Raw genomic sequence first — 21103 nt, 5'->3', positions numbered from 1 at the left:
ATATTAACAGCATACTATGTTGCATGATATGCGATGATAGTTTACATTCGTTAAGAATCAGCTGGTGGTATTTTGATTATTGAAGCTCGTTGCAGCGCGAGCGCATTTTTAAAGACTGTGGACCTGGGCTGCTTCGTTTATTCCTGCAGGTTTTCGGCCCCCTCGTGTCTGACAAATATACTTACAAACATGAATTAAGTTTTAAGGATTTAAATATGCTTTGAAATCATAAAAAATATATAAACTATGATGTAAACCATTTCAAATTATTTTTTTTACGAATTATTAATATACAAAATGCGAATATTATAATGAAACAATGCAATAGAACATAACTACAATAACACAATACAATAAAGAAAATAAATATATAAATAGACCCTGCTTGTTATGAATAATGCATTTCCCACAATTACAAGACAGAATATGATCACTGTTGCTTTAGATGTGCATTTATTAATAGTAATATAGTTTAATACAACATACTACAGTCACTTGAAGAGCATCATTGATGCACTTTTGAGGAGTGATTTTAATATAAAACACCATATCGCCACCTTGTGGAGGAAAGATTACAATACGCAGGACATTACGCTCAGTGTTCTCAGTTAAAATTCCCACAGTTTGACTAATACTTTTCTACAAGTACTTAACAGTTAACTTGTTCTAAACACATACATCTTTTGAGGTTAAGGGTTTATAATGGTATCATATACCAAAAATTTCCCTAACGTTCAGTAGAAGCCAATGTACAAAAATATGAGCATTAATCATTAATAATTTAAACAACAATGAAACAAACAAACAAACAACAAAAAAACTCTGCTACAAACACATTATGTTAAAAATGAAAAACCAATTGCTTCTAATTAACTGATAAATGAATTGCTCAGGTTTTTCACTGTGGTAATTAATTTGAGGCAAAGTAAAATAAACTCTGAATATGCTACCTCTTTTTTTTTTTTTTTTTTTTTTTACTTTTTCCGTGCAGTTAAATTTGTTTTTAAATCCAGAATAAGTTTGGTCTTTTGAAATAATCTCTTTTTTGCCGCTTTATTGTTGCACTTTGATTTAGCCCCTAAACAGCCCTAATTTTGCTGCTTTTGACATACTGATTTAGTTTTTTTAAGCTTTTCTTTGGTTTTCTCATTGTACTTCTGAAGTAACTCCTTCTCTTAAGTAACAATAGACTTGAGTAATACTCTACCACCTCTGGAGAAGAGGAACGTCTTCTTGACAGCTTAATAAAAGCAAGCCCTTCTCCGTGTCAAACTGTGTGGCCTTCAATAGGGAAATGCCCCCGGTTTCTATTGGACGAGCCTCCTTTTGGGCGTTTTTTTTAGGGGAATACTGGTGGGAGGAGAGAACATCGCGGAGCTGGATCTCAAAAATAGCCCTTCAGGAAGGTCTGAGAGGAGGCTGAAGTATAAATACCAGCGCGTTTAGGTCGCAGAGAGACAGACAGAAGAAAAGCGGACGGCCTTGGCAGGCTTTATAACGTAGAATTAGCTGAATGAATTTGTGGATGTATGAAGGTTAATGATGAAGGCAGGTGCTGGATAGGTTAATAATAGTTTCTGTCATTGAATTTAACGCATTTTCTTTTCTTTTTCTTTCTTTTTTTTCTCTAAACTTAACCAATACTTTAAACAATTATACAATTCATCAAGAAGCGGCAACTCTTTTCTTATTTTATTTTATTTTATTCCATTTTCATTTTTTTATTATTATAATTTTATTTTCGGCTATAATGCGCGCGTGTTTTATTGCAGTGGTGTTGGTGGCGTGTTTGCTGAGAGAAGCTTTATCTCAGCAGCAGTTTGATGCTAAAAATGTTGAAGAGATTGAAGAGGTTGAGGAGGTTGTACCTGTCCGACTGAATGGAGGTGGACGCGTGTCCAAAAGAAGTGAGGAGCACCCTCGCTTCAGTCTCACAGCTTTTGGCAGGACTTTTTCTCTCAGTTTAAACCCGGATGACAGTTTTATATCTCCCGACATGAAGGTTTACCGCATCAGAGCTGTGGACCTTCCAGAATCAGGTGCTTCTGAAGGTCGTCAGGAGGCAAAGAGGTTGAGGAGACAGGTGGCTGACGGGGTCTTCACATCCTCACATCCTCATAAAACCGTGAAGACCACCTGGGAGAGCGGAACCGAGCTCAGAGGCTGTTTCTTCACCGGCACCGTGGACTCCAGCCCGGACTCCTTGGTGGCCGTCAGCCTCTGTCACGGCATGCTGGGATCGTTTATTTGGCAGGGCGAGGAGTTTCAGATTGAACCCAAACGCTTCGGTTCAGGGAGCTCCACTGACCAGCTGCATCTCCTCAGGAGGAGAAACTTCACCAGAACTCTTCTGGGCTTAAAAAGCTCCTTTGGACCAGTGGACGATGATGGGCACTACTCAACACCGTGTCCCGTTACAGAGGGCAAGGAGGGTACTATGAAGGAGAGCACAGAGGATAGCCTGGAGACACTAAGAGATGATACAGATACAGAGGTTACAGATAGTGATGGTCAACATGGTACAGTTATAGACAGAAAGCTCAATGAAGGAACCTCCTCCAGACACAGACGCTTTGTATCTGTGCCAAGATTTGTTGAAACCCTGGTGGTTGCAGATGCCTCCATGTACAGATTCTATGGAGATGAGATCAAGGCAAGTAGTACTTTTTGTGTAAATTGAAAAATGAAAAAAGAGACACGTACAGCTCTGCACAAAAAATAAGAGACCACTTCATTTTCTGAATCAGTTTATCATTAATAGGTACATGTTTGAGTAAAATGAACGTTGTTTTGTAAAAAAAAAAAAAACTACAAACTCTCCCAAATTCTGAATAAAAATATCGTAATTTAGAGCATTTATTCGCAGAAAATAAGAAATTCATAGTCCAGAAATCAATATTTGGTGAAATAACCATGTTTTTTTTATCACAGTTTTCATGCATCTTGGCATGTTCTCCTCCGCCTTTACTCCTGGTGTAAAAATTCAAACAGTTCAGCCTGGTTTGATGGCTGTGATCATCCATCTACAATCAAGGAAAAACATCATCATTAAGTGGTCTCTTATTTTATTTTCAGAGCTGTACATAGTTGCACTACACTGCTGGTTTCTGTAGCCAAAATATGAAGACTGTCAGAAATAATGGTACAAAACTCTCACTGGGGTTCTACATTGGAAAATTAAGAAATGTTTTTAGAAGAAGACGAGAGGCATAGTGTTCAAATTATGTTTAAGTTTTTTCAATGAACGTATAATTGGACTGGTATCCTTAATAGTGTATGTTCAGTATCTGTAATTAAGGAACCATAAAGGACATTCCTACGTTTAAATTATATAGAGTTGGACCTAAGCGACAGTGTTTTACCTTTGAGGGTACACTTTGACAACTCCTACTTTGGTGACCAAAAATGTATCTCTACAGTACTTTGCTTTCTGACAGTGTACAACATATGACTAAATAATTGAGAAAGGTTATCAAATGGCCAGACTAATCTGCTTATTTACTAATAAGTAAACTAACCTGACAAAACAGTCTGTTTTGAATTGGTTGTTTCTCTTATGTCACAAACTCATTTAGATATTCCCGCCAATTCAGCTTCCTGGAGTCTAGCCCTGCCCATATTATAATATTGCATGTTTGATTTATGAATGTTGGAGCTTTTTGAATAAGGCAAATGAATCAAGAGGACATTTGTTTAATTAAATAAAAGCATGGTTGGAATATAGTTGTGATTTATGATGAATTAGGTATATAGGCCTTTTTAGAAAGTTGCATTAACTTATTTACCTTATAGTACCTTATTTTATTAGATGTGTTAATTCTGTTAATTCTACACATGGGGTTCTAATTAGCTTCCTATCTGCTTGTCCAGCATTCAAATTCAAAGTCAATTTTAATGGGAAACAAATGCTTCACTTCTATCTCACTGACCTCACTGAACAGTTTAAACACAACACTGACTTTACTAAAGCATTTAAGGGTAAAGTAAAGTAAGTTTTCCTGGGTTATTTGTGTAACTTCTGGTGAAGGTTCATGGTCAGATGTTTGTGACGAGTCACTCTATTGTAGTAAATCATCATTATGTGCTTTAGCCGGATATATTTGTGCAGTTTATGGTCTTTTGTGGGTTTGAGAGAATTCTTCGCCAGAATAAACTCTGAACTGAGGTTAGCAGTGTATTGGTGGATAAGTAAATACATACTCCATCTGGACAGAGCAGAAAGAATAATGTCATTTTTGTGGTTACGCTGTCCACAATGTGATTTTCCAGCATTTTTAATGATCTGTTAAAGAAGCATTAAAAAGACATCATCTGCACAGGGTTGACCGCACGTGTCGAGCACAGTCCAACGACGGTCCACAGCCTGATAAATGATAATGATGTTGCATGTTTAGAAGTGACCATAGGGTCCTGTACTCTAGTGTAATAAAGGCAGCTGATCAGTGTCTCTGTAGACGGCTTAGTCTGAGTACTGTCCACTGTGTCCTGAAATAGCCATCATGATCTCACGATGATGTCAGTGAAGCAGTTAATACCCTGCAGTACAATGGCTTCTTCCATGCACATGGTTTTTATTATTACAGGTTCAGCTGTTAAATGATCATGTGATATGTTTTTTTTAATTATTTTTTCTTTAACAGCACTACATCTTGACCTTGGTGTCAGTGGCCACTCAGCTTTACAAACATCCCAGCATTAAGAACTCTGTGAACATCGTGGTCGTGAAGGTGCTGATTGTGGAGGATGAAGAAGTTGGACCGTCTCTTTCCAGCAACGGGGGCTTGGCACTGCGCAGTTTCTGCTCCTGGCAACACCTGTTCAATCCATCCAGCCAGAGGCATCCAGAGCATTTTGACACTGCTGTGCTATTCACTAGAGAGGTAAGAGAGGCTGAGTCTTTTGAATTATGGACTATTCCTTTTGAAATGTGTACTATTTTCACTGACCACAAACGATGGACAAACATGAGCTGAAATCTGGAACATTTAGGGGATTTATCCGGAAAGGTAGCATGCATTTCCCAAATTTTGTCTGGTATCTTGCAGATTATGTCCAAGTGAGCTCATTTGGGTATAGATGAGGGAATATTCCAGAGAATTCTCTGTGGGTGTGTTGACTATGTGTCAATCCTACACACTAAGAAAAGTAAGTACAGATTTGTACTTAAAAGAGTACAAAGCTTGTCGCTGGGGCTGTTCCTTATATTGAGGTACAAAAAAGTACCTTTCAGTATAAGTCCTTTTTTGTACCCATATTTTTGTGCCAGTGAAGATTATAAAGATTGTAAACATTATCATCAACTGAATATGTGTCAAGAACTTGATGATCCAAAATTGTCTGGCTTTCAAATAAAAAATGTGCAATTAAAATATATATAGTTTATTAGTACAGTGATACAGAATACTGAATGTACCTTTTAGCTGCAGGTTAAATGGTACAAATTTGTACTTATTGCTGTTAGAAATGACTTTGTACTTCAGAGGAAACAAATCTGACCCTGTAAAGACCAATATTGTACCTTTGAGGGTACAATTATGAAGAGTGTACCTTTGAGTACAAAAAAGTACTCATATCGTACCTCTGTTTTTTAGAGTGTATGATTGCCTTAAATTTGGGAAACCAACAAAGAACCACCAGACAAAAAAGCTTTGATTAGTTAGGGGAGATAACAAAACAAACATCATGTAAAAACGACCATTACTGTTAAATCAATTGCATTGGTTACCATTTTCATTGCGTAGCTATAAGCATGACACAGCATGACTCCATTTACATTTATTAGTAAAGATTGTTGAAAGACGACGGTTTATTTTGTGTTGTTTTTAAAACCCTGTCTGCTAGATTGCAGTGTGGTCCTATTGTTACTTAGGTCCCAAAAACTTTATTTTACTCATATTGTATAAATATGAGTGTTGTGGCGCGGAGTGGTCCAGTGGTCTAAAACGCTGGCATTATGAGCAGGAAGTCGCAGGTTCGAACCCCTGCTTTTTTTCTTTATATTCCAAGATGACAGTGTCAGGATTCATGGTGCTGGAATTGTGAAAGAGTTCAGGGTTTGGGGAGCATGAGATCATCATTTTCACACATGGATTAATGCAACACTGAATTAAAATGAATCTTGTAACATTGCAGAACCATCACTTTAAGCAGAGGTGTTCTCGATTTAAGATGTGTCAACCAGATTGAGCCTTTACTTTAGAAACATACATCCTGTATGTCAGCTCAAATGTCTTCATTTTCATAATACTGCAATAATACTGTCATAACTAACAGTTTATCGGTTTTACTGCCCTTAAAACAGAACCCTGTGGGACTCCACAAGATCTACTAAACCTAATAATTCACTTTAGTTTCTGCAATAGGACACCTAGGTATTGCGATGCTCCGCCTCTCTGTACAGGCATGCTGTTAAGTTGGTGTTCGTAGTTTGATTCAGTAACTTTACTCTACACAGATATGGTTTGAATCATGTGTGGGTTTATCTTGCGGTGTCTGAGGGCTGGGCGAGGGCTGGAAACGATTTGGGGTATGTTATTAGCACTCATTTCAGATACCGCACTGTCACTCGAGACGTCTGCTGTCTGCCAGAAGTGTTTATTTGCTTGACTTTATTGTGGAAACACTGAGAAATATGTTGCTTTCCCTTCGTAATGAGGAGAACGGAAAGTGTTTAAAAGATTCTCCATGTGATCTTTTCACCTACCAGGATATCTGCGGCCATCAGAGCTGCGACACGCTGGGTGTTGCTGACGTGGGGACCATGTGTGACCCGAAAAGAAGCTGCTCTGTTATTGAGGACTCTGGACTGCAGGCAGCTTTCACAGTGGCCCACGAATTAGGTGTGCATGCCCATGATACTTTTTTTTTTTTGCATTTACTTGATAATGCATAGGCATCTGGAATTTTGGGAACAAATGATCATGCAAAAAACATATTATTACAGCACTAGGGCATACTTATTTAAGTGGAAAAGTTGGGCTGTATGATTATTTATATTTTTTTTATTATGGAGATAAGATTCATTATGGTAACTATTGTGTTTTTGCTTTGTAGGCCACGTGCTGAGCATGCCTCATGATGACTCCAGGAACTGCGAGAGGCACTTCGGTCAGATGGCTCAGAACCACATTATGGCTCCTGTTTTTAACGGCTTCAACAGAACATATCCATGGTCTCCATGCAGTGCTTTCTACATCACTGAATTCTTTGACAATGGTCACGGTATGTACCTGAAACAACTGTGTTATATAGTAGTACACTGAAAACTTGCTGCCTCCATTGGTTCTTGGCAAACTGGTAAATGATGCAACTTCCTGGTTTTTTTTGTTTTATAATTTTATTTCTGATTTTTCCCCATTTTTTTCCAATTTTGGCTATCCAATTGTCCCACCCCTTTGTGCATCCCCATCACCAAAAGCACCTGCGAACCTAGGAGGATGCGAACGAGCACACGCCTCCTCTGACACGTGTGAAGTCAGTCACCCCTTTTTTCAAACTGCTGCTGATGAATCATTGCCTGAGTGGCTAGTTGCACTCGGAGGAAAGCACAGCGTATAGGTTCCAATACATCAGCTCACAGACGCTTTTAAGCGTGATGGAGAGAGAGTGCCATCTACCTACCCGGAGGGAGCAGGACCAATTGTGCTCCCTCTGAGCGCCGGCAGCTTCATGGCAAAGCTGCATGAGCGGGGGTTCGAACCTGCGACCTCCCGCTCATTGTGGCAGGGCTTTAGAACGCTGGACCACTCGGCGCCCCAACTTCCTGTTTTTAAATTGGTTTCAACAGTCCCAAAGTAGTAGTTTTTTGATGGTCGCACCACATGATTTTCTATAAAATGGAGATCGTCAGACAAAGTTTGCTTGTATATCACGATGGAAATAAAATTACAAATGCTTTGCAATTTTGTACAGGACTAAAAATATGTAGATTTAGAGTAATTTAAACTGCTGGACATGCGGTGAAATCTCTGCTGAATTCTGTGAGAATGTGAGAAGTTTACCTGGAACAAAAAACTGACGTCACTGTGCACGTTTGGATCCTATAAGAGACCTTTTACTTGTAGTTTTCAGTTTTGCTTCTCACAAAACGAAAAAATTACAAAAACATGGTAAATTTTACTTACATTTTACATTTTGCTTTGTAAAATTTACTTTCGATTTAGAATAAAATTTACAAATGTATTTGACAACAAACAGTTACAAAGAAACACCAAGAAGTGCATATAATGTTATGTGAAATTCCTAAGTAACTAGACTGTACTAAATTATTCTTGTTGATAGTACTTAAATAAACTTACTTGTATTTACAAGGTAAAAAAAATAATTTTTACAGTGTACTAACCAACAGTGCACTTTTTCTGCGTGCTTCTTAATTAATTCACATTTTTATTATGTTATGTACTTGATGTACTTGGGTTTTTGCTACTGTATACTGTACTGTAAAGCAGCATTATGCGAGAATTGCTCAGCTGGCTCATCAAACTATGATTAAAACCTTAACATTGAACTATTTGTATTTAGTAAAAAAAAGTGTTAATCCAATCAGAATATGTTTTATATTTTAGATTCTTCTAAGTAGCACCTCTTGCTTAGATAGAGACAGCTTTGCACATCTTGGCTGGATTTTCTCAGTCAGCATTATGAGGTAGAGTCACCTGGAATTCAGGCCTTCAGTTAACAGCTGTGCTGAACTCATCAAGAGTTAAATACTTGAAGATTCTTGTCTCTTAATAAAGTGTTTGAGAGCATCAGTTGTAAAGTAGTGAAGAGGTAGAGTTACAGGTATACAGTGAATAGCTCTATTTGAGTAATGTTCTAATCCAGATTATGAGAAACAACAACTGCTGAACTAAGTTATCCGAAGTAATCCGAAACATTTTAACATTTAACTTTAAAAGTATCCTCAAGTGCAGTCACTGAAAAGACCATCAAAAATATTATGATAGAACTGGACCTCATCAAAATCAAGACTTACCTCTGTTCCACAGGATAAGAATATTTATTTATTATAAGAGCATTTTGGTTTGTTTAACACTTTTAAGTTACTACATGATTCCTTATGTGTTCCTTTATAGTCTAGATGACTTCAGTATTCATTTACACTGTAGGAAACACAAAATGAGAAGATGTGTCCAAACTTTTGACTGGTATTCTACTTGGGACAACTGTGTTCTATAGTAGTGCCGCTAACCACTGGTGCACTCTTACACTTTCTGCAGGCTTGTTAAGTAGTTTACATTTTTAGAAATATGTCTGTTCAGTCACTGCCTCATATTTACTGCAGAAGAAAGTGTTTTCTGGAAATGTCATTACTAAAGTTCTGTCTACATGCACTGGGAATTCCCTCCCTTCCTTTTAAAGGAATATATTACTGTATCTGAGACGCAGAAGGGAAAACAGAACCAGCTATTGTAGATCAATCAATTGATGATTCATAGAGTTCCCATCTTTTGAGTCACTCCGAATCTGTTCCCAGTTTCCCACTTAAAGGCAGAAGCCCCTGTAGTAACTACTGCTGTAATGCATTTCCTCCTTTAACTACTGTAACATTTGTGGTGGGCTGTGGCTCGTCTCCCCCACGTGGCTCTGGAGCTCATTTGGAGTTCTCCTCTCCGCTCACTCGCCCAGATGTGCATTCCTGCAGGTTTCCCTAAATGTCAGCCGAGGAGCCAAGCGTTCCTACTGTTACACAACGGCCGTCTAGATTTACCGCTCTCTCTTTCTCTCGGCTTAATAACAGGCGACTGCCTACTGGATGCTCCTGAGAAGACACTGCCCCTGCCCACGGATCTGCCGGGCCTGAGCTACAGCCTGGAGCTCCAGTGTCAGCAGGTCTTCGGGGAGGGGTTCCTTTTCTGCCACAACAGCTCGGCTACTGAGGTGTGCAGACAGCTGTGGTGCCAACAGGAGGGCCAGTCAGTCTGTACCACCAGAAATGGAAGCCTGCCGTGGGCCGATGGTACACATTGTGCTCATGGCAAGACCTGCCTGGACGGTGTGTGCACTGCTACTGAGGAGGTCATGAAGCCAAAGGTAAATTATGTCATGAAAAGAATAAGAGACCACTTAAAAATGATGAGTTTCTTTGATTTCACCAAATAAAATAAAATAAAAAACTCTGGAATATAATCAAGAGGAAGATGGATGATCACAAACCATCAAGCCATCAAACCAAGCTGAACTGCTTTAATTTTTGCACCAGGAGTGCAGGCATAAAATTATCCAAAAGCATTGTGTAAGACTGGTGGAGGAGAACATGCCAAAATGCATAAAAACCAGGGTATTCCACCAAATATTGATTTCCAAACTCTTAAAACTTTATGAATATGAACTTGTCTGCATCTTTTTTTTGTTATTTTAGCCATTTCTCATTTTCTGCAAATAAATGCTCTATTTAAATGCAATATTTTTATTTGGAATTTGGGAGAAATGTTGTCTGTAGTTTATAGAATAAAACAACGACGTTCATTTTACTCAAACATATAAATACCTATAAATAGCAAAATCAGAGAAACTGAATCAGAAACTGAAGTGGTCTCTTAATTTCTTCCAGTGCTGTATTTAACCAATCTTTCAGAAATCTAAATTAATAAAAAAAAACATTTGAGTACATGTCTATGATAATATTAAAGCAGAATTATGCAACAATTGGTACCGTTTACTCTTTGGCTCCCTCTATACTGTCAGGAAATGTAAATGACAGAGAAACCTTGTTAAACTGAAGCCTGAATAGATAGACATTATAATTTAGACCAATATCGTTGTTGTCACGCAAAAACATTGTGTTTTTAACACAATGGGCCCTATTTTAGCAATCTTTAGATGGGCCGTCAACTATGGTCTGCGCAACATGATTTAGGGCTCGTCAGTATGTCTTTGCTATCATAACGTATGCCTAGCACAGCTTGAAATGCAGGGAAAAAATTACTAATATACTAATTCTTGTACTTTATTAATCATGGGTGTGTTTTCTACCAATTTTAAACCAATTAGCGTTTCACTTGCCATTGCCTTTAAAGCCAGGTGCACTCTGACTTTGGCAGATATATATTTATATATATATTTACAATTCACAATATATTCACAATATATTCTGCTATAGAATAAATATATTGACTTCCATAAATACAATACAATGTAAAATAAACACATTGAAACATAACTAGTTTATTTTTTATTAAAGTCAAGATTGTTATTATTCATGGTTCATATATTTCATGATTCGTAATGCTTTTAAATTGAATGTTTCTAAGAAAACTCTAGAATAAAATCAGCATAGCTTGGATGGACATTGCAGAAGTCCTGCAGATACACAGTTTTTTATGTGTGATCATAATTTTTGTACTGTTTGGTTACAGGTATCTGTAGATGGAGGCTGGGGTGAGTGGGGGGCGTGGCAGCAGTGCTCCAGATCATGTGGAGGAGGAGTGATGTTCTCTTACAGAGAGTGTGATCAACCCACTCCTCAGAACGGGGGGAGCTACTGCAGAGGGCAGAGAGTTCAGTATCAGTCCTGTAACACACAGACCTGTGAAAGCAGCCATGGTAAGTGACAGTCTGCAGTGTACACTCTGGCGTACACTCTTTTGTTGTAGTAAAACATGATAAAAAGTATACTTTAATGAATAGCACACCCCCGTTCTCCCACAGCATTCTGAGATCCAGAAATGTTAACAGCTTGTCCAAAACACCCCTCAGACTGGGTGATATGGGGCATAATTTACCCCGTTTCATTATTGGTGAAAAGTATATTGTATTAGTGGTAATGACCCAATATTACACTGTTATTACACATGCAATTACACTACTATATATATATATATATATATATATATATATATATATATATATAGCACATTTTTGACCAAGTTAAGTATGGAACTGTAGTACATTTTTGGAAATTATTGTAAAATGATTACAATACTAAGCACAGTCTTTAACCATATTACTAAATTCACCACTTAATGAATTTTTCATATACTGTGAAATGTGTTACAATTACAATAATTAAGCCAGATTAATACTTTATTAGTTCATTTTATGCTGTCACTTTACGGTATATCCTGTACATTCACACTCCTGGACACTACTCACTTAACCTAAATAAAGTACTTGCACAGGTTTATGATTAGTATTTGTCGTATCTGCTCTGCTCTCGTATCTATCTATCTATCTATCTACCTATCTATCTATCTATCTATCTATCTATCTATCTATCTATCTATCTATCTATCTATCTATCTATCTATCTATCTATCCATCCATCCATCCATCCATCCATCCATCCATCCATCCATCCATCCATCCATCCATCCATCCATCCTACACTGCTACTAATGCTCCTATCTAAGGAACATTTTTCTTTCTTTTTTACAGGTAAGAGCTTCAGAGAGGAACAGTGTGAAAAGCATAACAACCCCAATCATTTTGATATTTACGGAAACGTTAAACAGTGGATACCCAAATACGCTGGAGTGTCTCCCCGGGACAGGTGTAAACTTTTTTGCAGAGCGAGAAGCAGCAGTGAATTCAGAGTGTTTGAAGCCAAGGTGAATCCACAACACACAAACATCAATTCAATCCAATCAGTGTTCATGATAACTGAAATGAATATTGATTTATGGATTAATAAAACCCTTCTTGTGAAAGGAAATTAAGCCGAATGTGTAAAAGAAGTATCCTGTAACTCTAGGTAATTGATGGAACGACATGTGGTCCAGATACAACATCAGTGTGCGTCCAAGGCCAGTGCGTCAAAGCTGGCTGTGATCTAGAGATCGGCTCTAATAAGAAGTTTGACAAGTGTGGTGTGTGTGGAGGGGATGGACTGAGCTGCAGGAAGGTCTCTGGATCCTTCAACAAAGTCAGGTAAGCTTTTTAAATTCAGTGCTTTTAATGCTTTGTGGTAAGCGTATTCATCAAAGCATATATTCATCAGACTGCATATATGTGAGGTGTAAAGTTTTGTAAAAAATTAAATGACCACTTTCAGTTTCTCTAATTTTGCTATTTATAGTTATATGTTTGAGTTAAATGAACATTGTTGTTTATTCTATAAACTACAGACAACATTTATCCCAAATTCGAAATAAAAATATTGCATTTAAATAGAGCATTTATTTGCAGAAAATGAGAAATGGCTAAAATAACAAAAAAAAAAAGATGCAGACAAGTAAAAATATTGTCAAATAAAAATATTGTTATTAAGAGCATTTATTTGCAGAAATAACAAAAAGATATATATTCATTAAGGTTTAAGTTCAGAAACCAATATTTGGTGGAATAACCCTGGTTTTTAATCACAGTTTTTATGCATCTTGGCATCATGTTCTCCTCCACCAGTCTTACACACTGCTTTTGGATAACTTTATGCTGCTTTACTCCTGGTGCAAAAATTCAAGCAGTTCAGCTTGGTCTGATGGCTTGTGATCATCCATCTTCCTCTTTATTATATTCCAGAGGTTTTCAATTTGGTTCAAATTTAAAAAACTTATAATTTTTAAGTGCTTTCTCATATTTCTGATGTTCAAAATGCTGAGTGAGGAAACTAATATATAGCCAGTGAGTTTGAACTAACCTCCAAAAAGCAAAAGGGTAATTTAACAGACAGGGATTTTCCTATAGTCTATAGTCTAAAACATGGGTTCTCAATTGATCTCAGCCTTGGACCCATATTTTCTTCTTTTCTCATGGTCATTAAGTCGAGACCCATTTTTTTATAGAATACAAACCAAACAAACCGAAAGTTATTTTTGAAAAAAAGCTTTTAAAAACCCATTTAAACATACATTTGCATGCATAGTGAATTTTGGAGCATTTTTTTTAGTCATTAAAATATAAATTTTACTCAAAGCACTACTCATTGTAATAGGATATGATCAGGAATCAGTAATATTTAGCTGTATTTGAACTCTATTTTCTATTTTCAGCCGAGGGTACAGTGATATCGTAACCATCCCAATAGGAGCCACCAACATCGACATCAAGCAGCGCAGTCACGGAGGCGTAAAACATGACGGCAGTTACCTTGCAGTCAAGCAAGCGAGCGGCGAGTATCTGCTGAACGGCAACTTCTCGGTGTCCACTGTAGAGCAGGACATCCCCGCTCGGGGAGCCGTGCTGAAGTACAGCGGCTCGGCCACCACCCTGGAGAGGATCCAGAGCTTCCGTCAGCTGCAGGAAGTCCTGGTCATTCAGCTGCTCTCCACCGCCGCAGAAACAAACCCACCGAAAGTGAAATACACATTCTTCATTCCCAAAGGCGTCACTTTCAACAAACCCAAAGAGAAGAGTCCGTCCGCCCACGTGATTCATCCTTTCGGCGTTCCGCAGTGGGTGTTAGGGGAGTGGTCCGAGTGCTCCAAGAGCTGTGGATCAGGCTGGTCTCGGAGAACGGTGGAGTGCAAGGACAACGCTGGCTTCTACTCCAACCACTGCGACAAAGACCTCAAGCCCACAGACATCAGGCCTTGTGCTGACCTGCCGTGTCCCATGTGGCAAATAGGACCATGGTCTTCATGTTCCCGAACGTGTGGTCGTGGAGAGCGCAGACGCAGCGTGCTCTGTATTGATTACACTGGGAAAGATGTTGAAAAAGAAAAGTGTGATCCTTCAAAGCAACCCAAGGCAGTATCTGAAGAGTGCATGTATCAGGATTGCTTAGAACTTCCAGACAAGCAGGATATGGACAAATAGATGGCTAAATATGTGGCTATATGGTTAGATAGGTATCAAACATCCTACTACTACCAACATTGACAAAGGCCCAATCCCATTTCATGTACTTCATGTACCCATACAGCACAGGTCAAAAGTTTGGACACACCTTCTCTTTTTCAATGCGTTTTCTTTATTTTCATGGCTATTTATATTGTAGATTCTCACTGAAGCATCAGAACTATGAATGAACACATGTGGAGTTTTATGTATGTAAAATGTGAAATAACTGAAAACATGTTTTATATTCTAGTTTCTTTAAAATAGCCACCCTTTGCTCTGATTACTGCTTTGCACACTCTTGGCATCATTCTCTCAATGAGCCAATGAGTCTTGAAGGAAGGAAGGAGTTCCCAGAGGTGTTTATTAGCACTTGTTGCCCCTTTGCCTTCTTCACTATGTGCTCCAGCTCACCCCAAACCATCTGGATTGGGTTCAGGTCCGGTGACTGTGGAGGTTCAGCTCATTTTTTATTAAGTACACAAAACTCCACATGTGTTCATTCATAGTTTTGATGCTTCAGTGAGAATCTACAATGTAAATAGTCGTGAAAATAAAGAAAACGCATTGAATGAGAAAATGTGTCCAAACTTTTGGCCTGTGCTGTATCTATTGTTTTCATGTGTCACCATTACTTAGTTTTAAGGGAAAGTGGTTAAAATCATCCCACTAAGAATAGGAGAGCAAAATATTGTATATCAATAGAAAAGGACACTGCTTTATTAGCAGCTACTAAGGGTAGCTGTTTGCTAGCTGCTTGTTCGATTTTGTTCCATTCCACCTTAAATGCAGTAGCTTCAGTAACTGGTGTTGCGTAATTTAAGGTGGAACAGGAAATTCAACTACCCAGCTACTAGCTACTGAGACAAAGTACTAGAGATTAGATTTGAAAAGCTTGCTATAAAAAAAAGAGGATATTATATATTGAAACTACTTTAAACTAAGATAATGCACTAGTTACCACTTGCACAGCATAGTGCTTGTGATTTCTCAAAACCCTCAGTTTTTAAGTAATCTCTCTATAATCTCTATAATAAATTTCAGTTTGGAGGACTCTTCACCCTACCCTTCTAACACAACCAGAATTGCATCAACACGCAAAACAGAAGGATAAAGCTAAGTGGTTGAGGCAACCGGTGAAATGGGATTGGGCCAAAGTTTAAAAATAAAGCAGAAAAGGTTCAGTTTTAGAACAAAGGCATAAAGTGGTTTGAGTGAAAGTTCCTGTTTGGAATTGAGTGCTGTTTCCAACACTTATTTATAACCACTACTTTTTTTTCAGTAGTGATCTACCTCAGCAGCAGTATATTTTATCAGTATCCTTCCCACGCTTTTTAAATCCCATAAATATGCTCTTGGAAACAAGCTGCCAAACAGTCCACTCCACCTAATTCATTTTCCACACGTTTGGTCTATTGCAGTTCCAGGTACTACTGTACTTAGATAGCTCTCTGCCATTTTCTCTAAGCTTTTTTTAATGCACATCATTACACAACTCTCAGTATTTATACACAGACTTTTCACTATATAAATCTTATACTAAGATTTATTGCTAGTATTTGATACAGTACTTTTTGGAGTCAGAGGCCACCTGTCATTGATTTCATTTCCAGTCAAAACAGTCATAAAATTAGTCATTTTTCTAAAAAACATAATAAGTAAACATAATAATCCAGTTTCCCAGACAGGGAGTAGGCCTGAGATTTACGACTGAAATAGAAATTCCACAGCTAGGATTTTTCCATATCTGGGAAACTAGCCTAACATCATATATTTTGTTTAGGGCACTATTTTAGTGATCTAAAGCACACCGGTCAATTGTGAATTGCGCATCTGAATATGCCTCGTGTGGCTCCTAATTAAGCATGGGTGTGTCTTGGGCTTAATGCGAAATAAACCAATCAGCGTGTGAGTCGTCATTCCCTTTAAGAGCCACATTTTTGGCGCGTTGATATTTTAACAGCGCTGCACTTTTACATGTCTCAACAGAGGATTATTTTAGGGCTGCACGATATTGGAAACATTTTACATTGCTAATGTAAATATATATCCTTTTTTTGACGATATATATCGCAATATTAAACAATGCAGGGCCCATGACTTCACCAGCCCCGCCCCCACCCGCCCGCTGTCTCAAATCAAAACATTGCAACATGACGTGTTTAATTTAATTGCCTTAAATGACATTGCATGTCCTGCGATTTGAATACTACGCATGCACACATTGCGATGATGATGCTTAAACTATATATCTTGCAGCCCTAATTCTGACCTGAGCCCTAATTCTGATTATGTGAAGGTACGCCAACAGCAATGTTATTTTATTCATCATTCTGTTTATTGTTTTATTGAGTGTAAAAGCTGGATTTGTGCTCTGCAGCTGAGGGCACACAGCGTTCCTGCATGGCTAAAGCATGATTGAGCAGCTGATTGGTGACTGTTGTCAGGGTTTTAATCAGTCAGTGGCGCTGAGTCAGTCAGTTCAGGGAGTAGGGCTGAGATTTACGACTGAAATAGAATTTCCAAATAGAAATTCCACACCAAGATAGAAACATGCCAGATATTTACCTGAACACACCTCACTTCCAGACCACCACGCCCATCAGTGTAGATTTATTCCTAAACTCCTGCCCCCTTTTACCTTAACCTTAAATTAGACAAATCACATGTGGTCTCTGATTTTCTTTTTTTTTTACTGCATCTTCCTGATTATAAGTTTTAAATACACATATTTTATATATTATATGAGTCAAGGTGCTAATCATTTCTCTTTTTAACTATTTAACAGAAAACGTCTGTGTTGTGTTTTTACAAGTAATATGAAACATGAAAGTGAAATCCTTTCCACTTTTTGGTAGCTTTAAACCAACAGTGTGCCTTTATTTACTGTATACCCTGTTTTTTTCTGTTGTTTGTGTCAATACAGAAATGTATTGTGTTAAATATAACAGTTCTATTACAGCTAACAATAGGATTACTGTGTACAGCTACTCCAGTTTATGCAGCTATTGGGTATACGCATTTCTGACTACCTATCAGAAGGTGTTACATTAGAAGGTGTGCCTGTAATAAATAATAAATGACTTTATATATTCTATATATATATATATATATATATATATATATATATATTAGCCTAGACAGTTGTGACTTGCTCTAAGAATAGAGAGAGGTTGACGGACAGCAGAGTCAGTGGGGTTTCCTGCTCTTTCCTCTGTTTTGTAGTGATTAATGTTAATGTTAAGATATAGTTTAGTGTAATGTGAGAGATGGTGCATTATTTGCATCATTACTAATAGAGTAGATAAAAAAAAACGTGCCTTGGTGTAATATGACTTTAAAAGCTTGTATGATGATTGTTTCAGGTGTGTATATTACATTTATCAGATGTACATTACAGCAAATAAGGCGATGCTCATTATCCCTTCAGTGAAGGATTATGCTGGTGTTGTTATTGTATAAGAGCTTCTTCATAGAACTATTTATTTTTTTAAGGTTCCTATTTTTAGAACACAAAATAAAAAGTAAAAAATAATAAAACCTTTGTCTTGACGGTCGTTTTTCTTCGCATGCGCACATCGCGATGGCGATGATTAAACGATATATTGTGCTGCCCTAATTCTGATCTGCACGTTCAAACTGTGAAGGTACGCCAGCAATCCTGCATGTCTAAGATAGGATTGAGCAGCTGACTGTTGACTGTTGTCAGGGTTTTAATCAGTCAGTGGCGCACCTGTATTTCTCACCACCAAGATAGAAACACGCCAGAAATTTACCTGAACACGCCTCACCTCCAGACCATCACACCTATCAATGTAGATTTATTCCTAAACACAGAGTCTATTTTAACAGAGAAAATAGACTGTTGACAGGGTGTAAGATAGCAAAGAGCATCACAACATGCCTTTTACAATAGAACATAATAGTGCCTTTCGTGTTTAATGTGTATAATGCACCACCACTGCCCCCCATTTACTTTCTTATCTTAGATCCTAGATAATTATCCTGTTATAATTGTCTTGTGTTATAATGCTGGTGTTACTTATTTTTTTAAGGTTCCTATTTTTAGAACACAAAATAAAAATAAAACCTTTGCTTGAGGGTCGTTTTTCTTTGCATCTGAACATTTTGAAGCTTTTAATTTCTGCTGAAACTTGCTGTGTAAACTCTTGTGTGTGATGGAAAATCTCCCGCCTCTGAGGAGACGCATAGCTGAGGAGCAGCTGTGCTCCATCCTGTACTGGGCTCAGCGTTTGGCTCTCAGAGAGATGCATCTGCAACAACTGTTATATAACCTGTCACATCATTTTATATATATATATCTCTCCTTATCTAAAAAAGTCTCATTTTCAAACAATCCCTGCTCTCCAGCTCACAGTGAGGAACGCTTAGAGAACAGAACACTCTTTAAAGTGTCTGTGACTGTTTTCTGTTTGACTCCTTCTCAGAGGTGTAAAGTAACAAAGTAAAATACAAATTTGTTATCTTACAAATGTTGGTTATATATACTCTACTAGTTTAATTATTTTTTAGACAAATTTTAACTTCCTTCTTACATTTTAAAAACAGCCTTGTTACTCCTATTTCATTTCAGCTTGTTTTTTATTCCGGCTTCTCATCCTTCAATAAAACCCCTCTCCAGATAAATCTCTCCATCCAGATAGAGTGAATCTGATTGTGATTGGATGTAGAGAAGTATAAACATATACCATTCCCACTCCCTATTGTTTTTTACTCTAATCCATCACACATCCAAAGTCATAAAGGGGCCAAGGATTAAGATAATAGTCTTAAACTACACAGCATTTTGAATTAAGGTTTTGTACTGAAAGAAAAACACAGTCTAGATCAGGGGTCTGCAATAGTCGGCCCGCGGGCCAGAAGTGGTCCGCAAGCGGACTTTATATATAAAGTAAAATAAAACACTTCTCTGGTGAGCTTTTGTTTACATCCCTCCCCTGTCTCTCTCTCTCTGTCGCGCTCGGCGTGACTTTAGTTTCCACCCGTTCTCATTAGTTTTTACCCGTTCTTGGGCTCCGTATCTCCTTATAAGGCCGTTTTTTTCCCGTCTGTGTCCCGATTCACTAGCTAGGGCAGCTGTAGTGTATTGGAGCGCGACCTTGACGACACGTGAGGAGCAATGTGTTTATTTATTTATTTTTTCCTTTCTTCTTGGGTTTATCTGCTTTGATTTCAACTGTTCTGCAATTGGGTTCAACAACCCTCTGGGCTGGAGAGCTACTAGTCTACTGTAGCACTCCATCCCATTACACTTCATTTTACAAAAAAATACTTTTTTTTGTGGCCACGTAATGGATTGGAGAATATCTTGCCCGCGGCCAAACTTAATTGCCGACCCCTGGTCTAAGGCTTGGCTTATTCATTGCAAACTGACCTGAAATGTTTAACTTAATAACTTAACTCTAATTTTGAAGAAATGATACAATAAAAAGAATCACTAGCTATAGATAACAAAAGCTCTGTTTTAATTATACATTTCTATGCTTCTGCCTCTTCAATAATTATGAATCTCTCACCTGTTTTGTCTGTTTGACTCTTCATTAACGTCACGCTATAGATGCTTGTTTTGCCTGGTGCCATGTGAACAGTGCAGTAATGAAAAACATGCCTTATTGAAACAGCAGGGCTGCTCTTACTTAACAGCTGGAATAGAAGCTTCTACAGAATTAAGCTGTACTTTAAGGCTTAAGTCTGACATTTATAAAGATCTGCTTTACGCATCACAGTCTTTCATTAATTCCTGCTATATGCTGTGGAGTTCAGTTCCCTTGGTGAGAAATGAGCAGCATGTTTAGCAGAACGGTGCAGTGGCTGAAATTCAGCGAGCGTGAGTGAACTACTGGCTAATCATCCTGCTACATGGCTTTGTTATTATCTAGTCATTATACTTGAGAGTGTCCAGACCAGTTTGGTATTATAGGAACAATGCAGGCCTATTTTTAGTGTACTGTATTTCCCGAAAGCTCCAGTAAAATAAACAAAATAAAGAAAACACGCTAATTTCTGCAAAAGTTCTGTTGCAACTTAACTGAAATGAAAGCTCACTGAGACACTAGAGGATAAAACATTATAATAGCAGATAAAACCTGATGATTAATCAGACAAAAATATTTTTTCTTGATTTAATTACTGTATATTTTGTATTTACCTGTTTATAATAAATTAGAAGTTGATCATACCTCAGTTTTATTGGATGGATATATTGGCTGGATGTTGTAAACATTTGTAAAGACAGTAGTACCTTCAAAAACCAAAAAACACTCAGATGAGAGGTTCCTAAGTTCTAAGTTTAATTGGAGTTTGATAAATGACTGCTACTGAAGATAAGAAAAGGGAGGAGCTCTTCGATTTGTTAATTTTACTTACG

General features: G+C 37.7%; 1 protein-coding gene across 1 annotated transcript; it reads left to right on the top strand.

The window, feature by feature from the left end:
• Window positions 1-1417: 1417 nt before the first annotated feature.
• On the top strand, window positions 1418-15149 carry LOC103040662 (A disintegrin and metalloproteinase with thrombospondin motifs 8). The gene is made up of 9 exons (XM_022674386.2): window positions 1418-2653; window positions 4641-4880; window positions 6707-6839; window positions 7054-7221; window positions 9740-10032; window positions 11358-11544; window positions 12376-12548; window positions 12692-12867; window positions 13929-15149. Exons 1-9 carry the CDS (start codon window positions 1751-1753, stop codon window positions 14692-14694), a joined length of 3039 nt encoding a protein of 1012 aa, XP_022530107.2. The 5' UTR covers window positions 1418-1750; the 3' UTR covers window positions 14695-15149.
• Window positions 15150-21103: the final 5954 nt, after the last annotated feature.

Source organism: Astyanax mexicanus, chromosome 18 (genome assembly GCF_023375975.1).
Source record: "Astyanax mexicanus isolate ESR-SI-001 chromosome 18, AstMex3_surface, whole genome shotgun sequence".
Lineage (NCBI taxonomy): Eukaryota > Metazoa > Chordata > Actinopteri > Characiformes > Acestrorhamphidae > Astyanax > Astyanax mexicanus.
Note: the sequence above shows the minus strand (reverse complement) of the source record. Positions and strands in the feature narration are given on the sequence as shown.

Excerpts from the sequence above, each read along its gene's own strand:
- LOC103040662 (XM_022674386.2), top strand. The coding sequence starts at position 1,751 with ATGCGCGCGTGTTTTATTGCAGTGGTGTTGGTGGCGTGTTTGCTGAGA. Across the intron at positions 7,222-9,739 it reads ATTCTTTGACAATGGTCACG|GCGACTGCCTACTGGATGCT; the intron begins GTATGTACCTGA and ends GCTTAATAACAG. Across the intron at positions 12,868-13,928 it reads GGATCCTTCAACAAAGTCAG|CCGAGGGTACAGTGATATCG; the intron begins GTAAGCTTTTTA and ends TTCTATTTTCAG.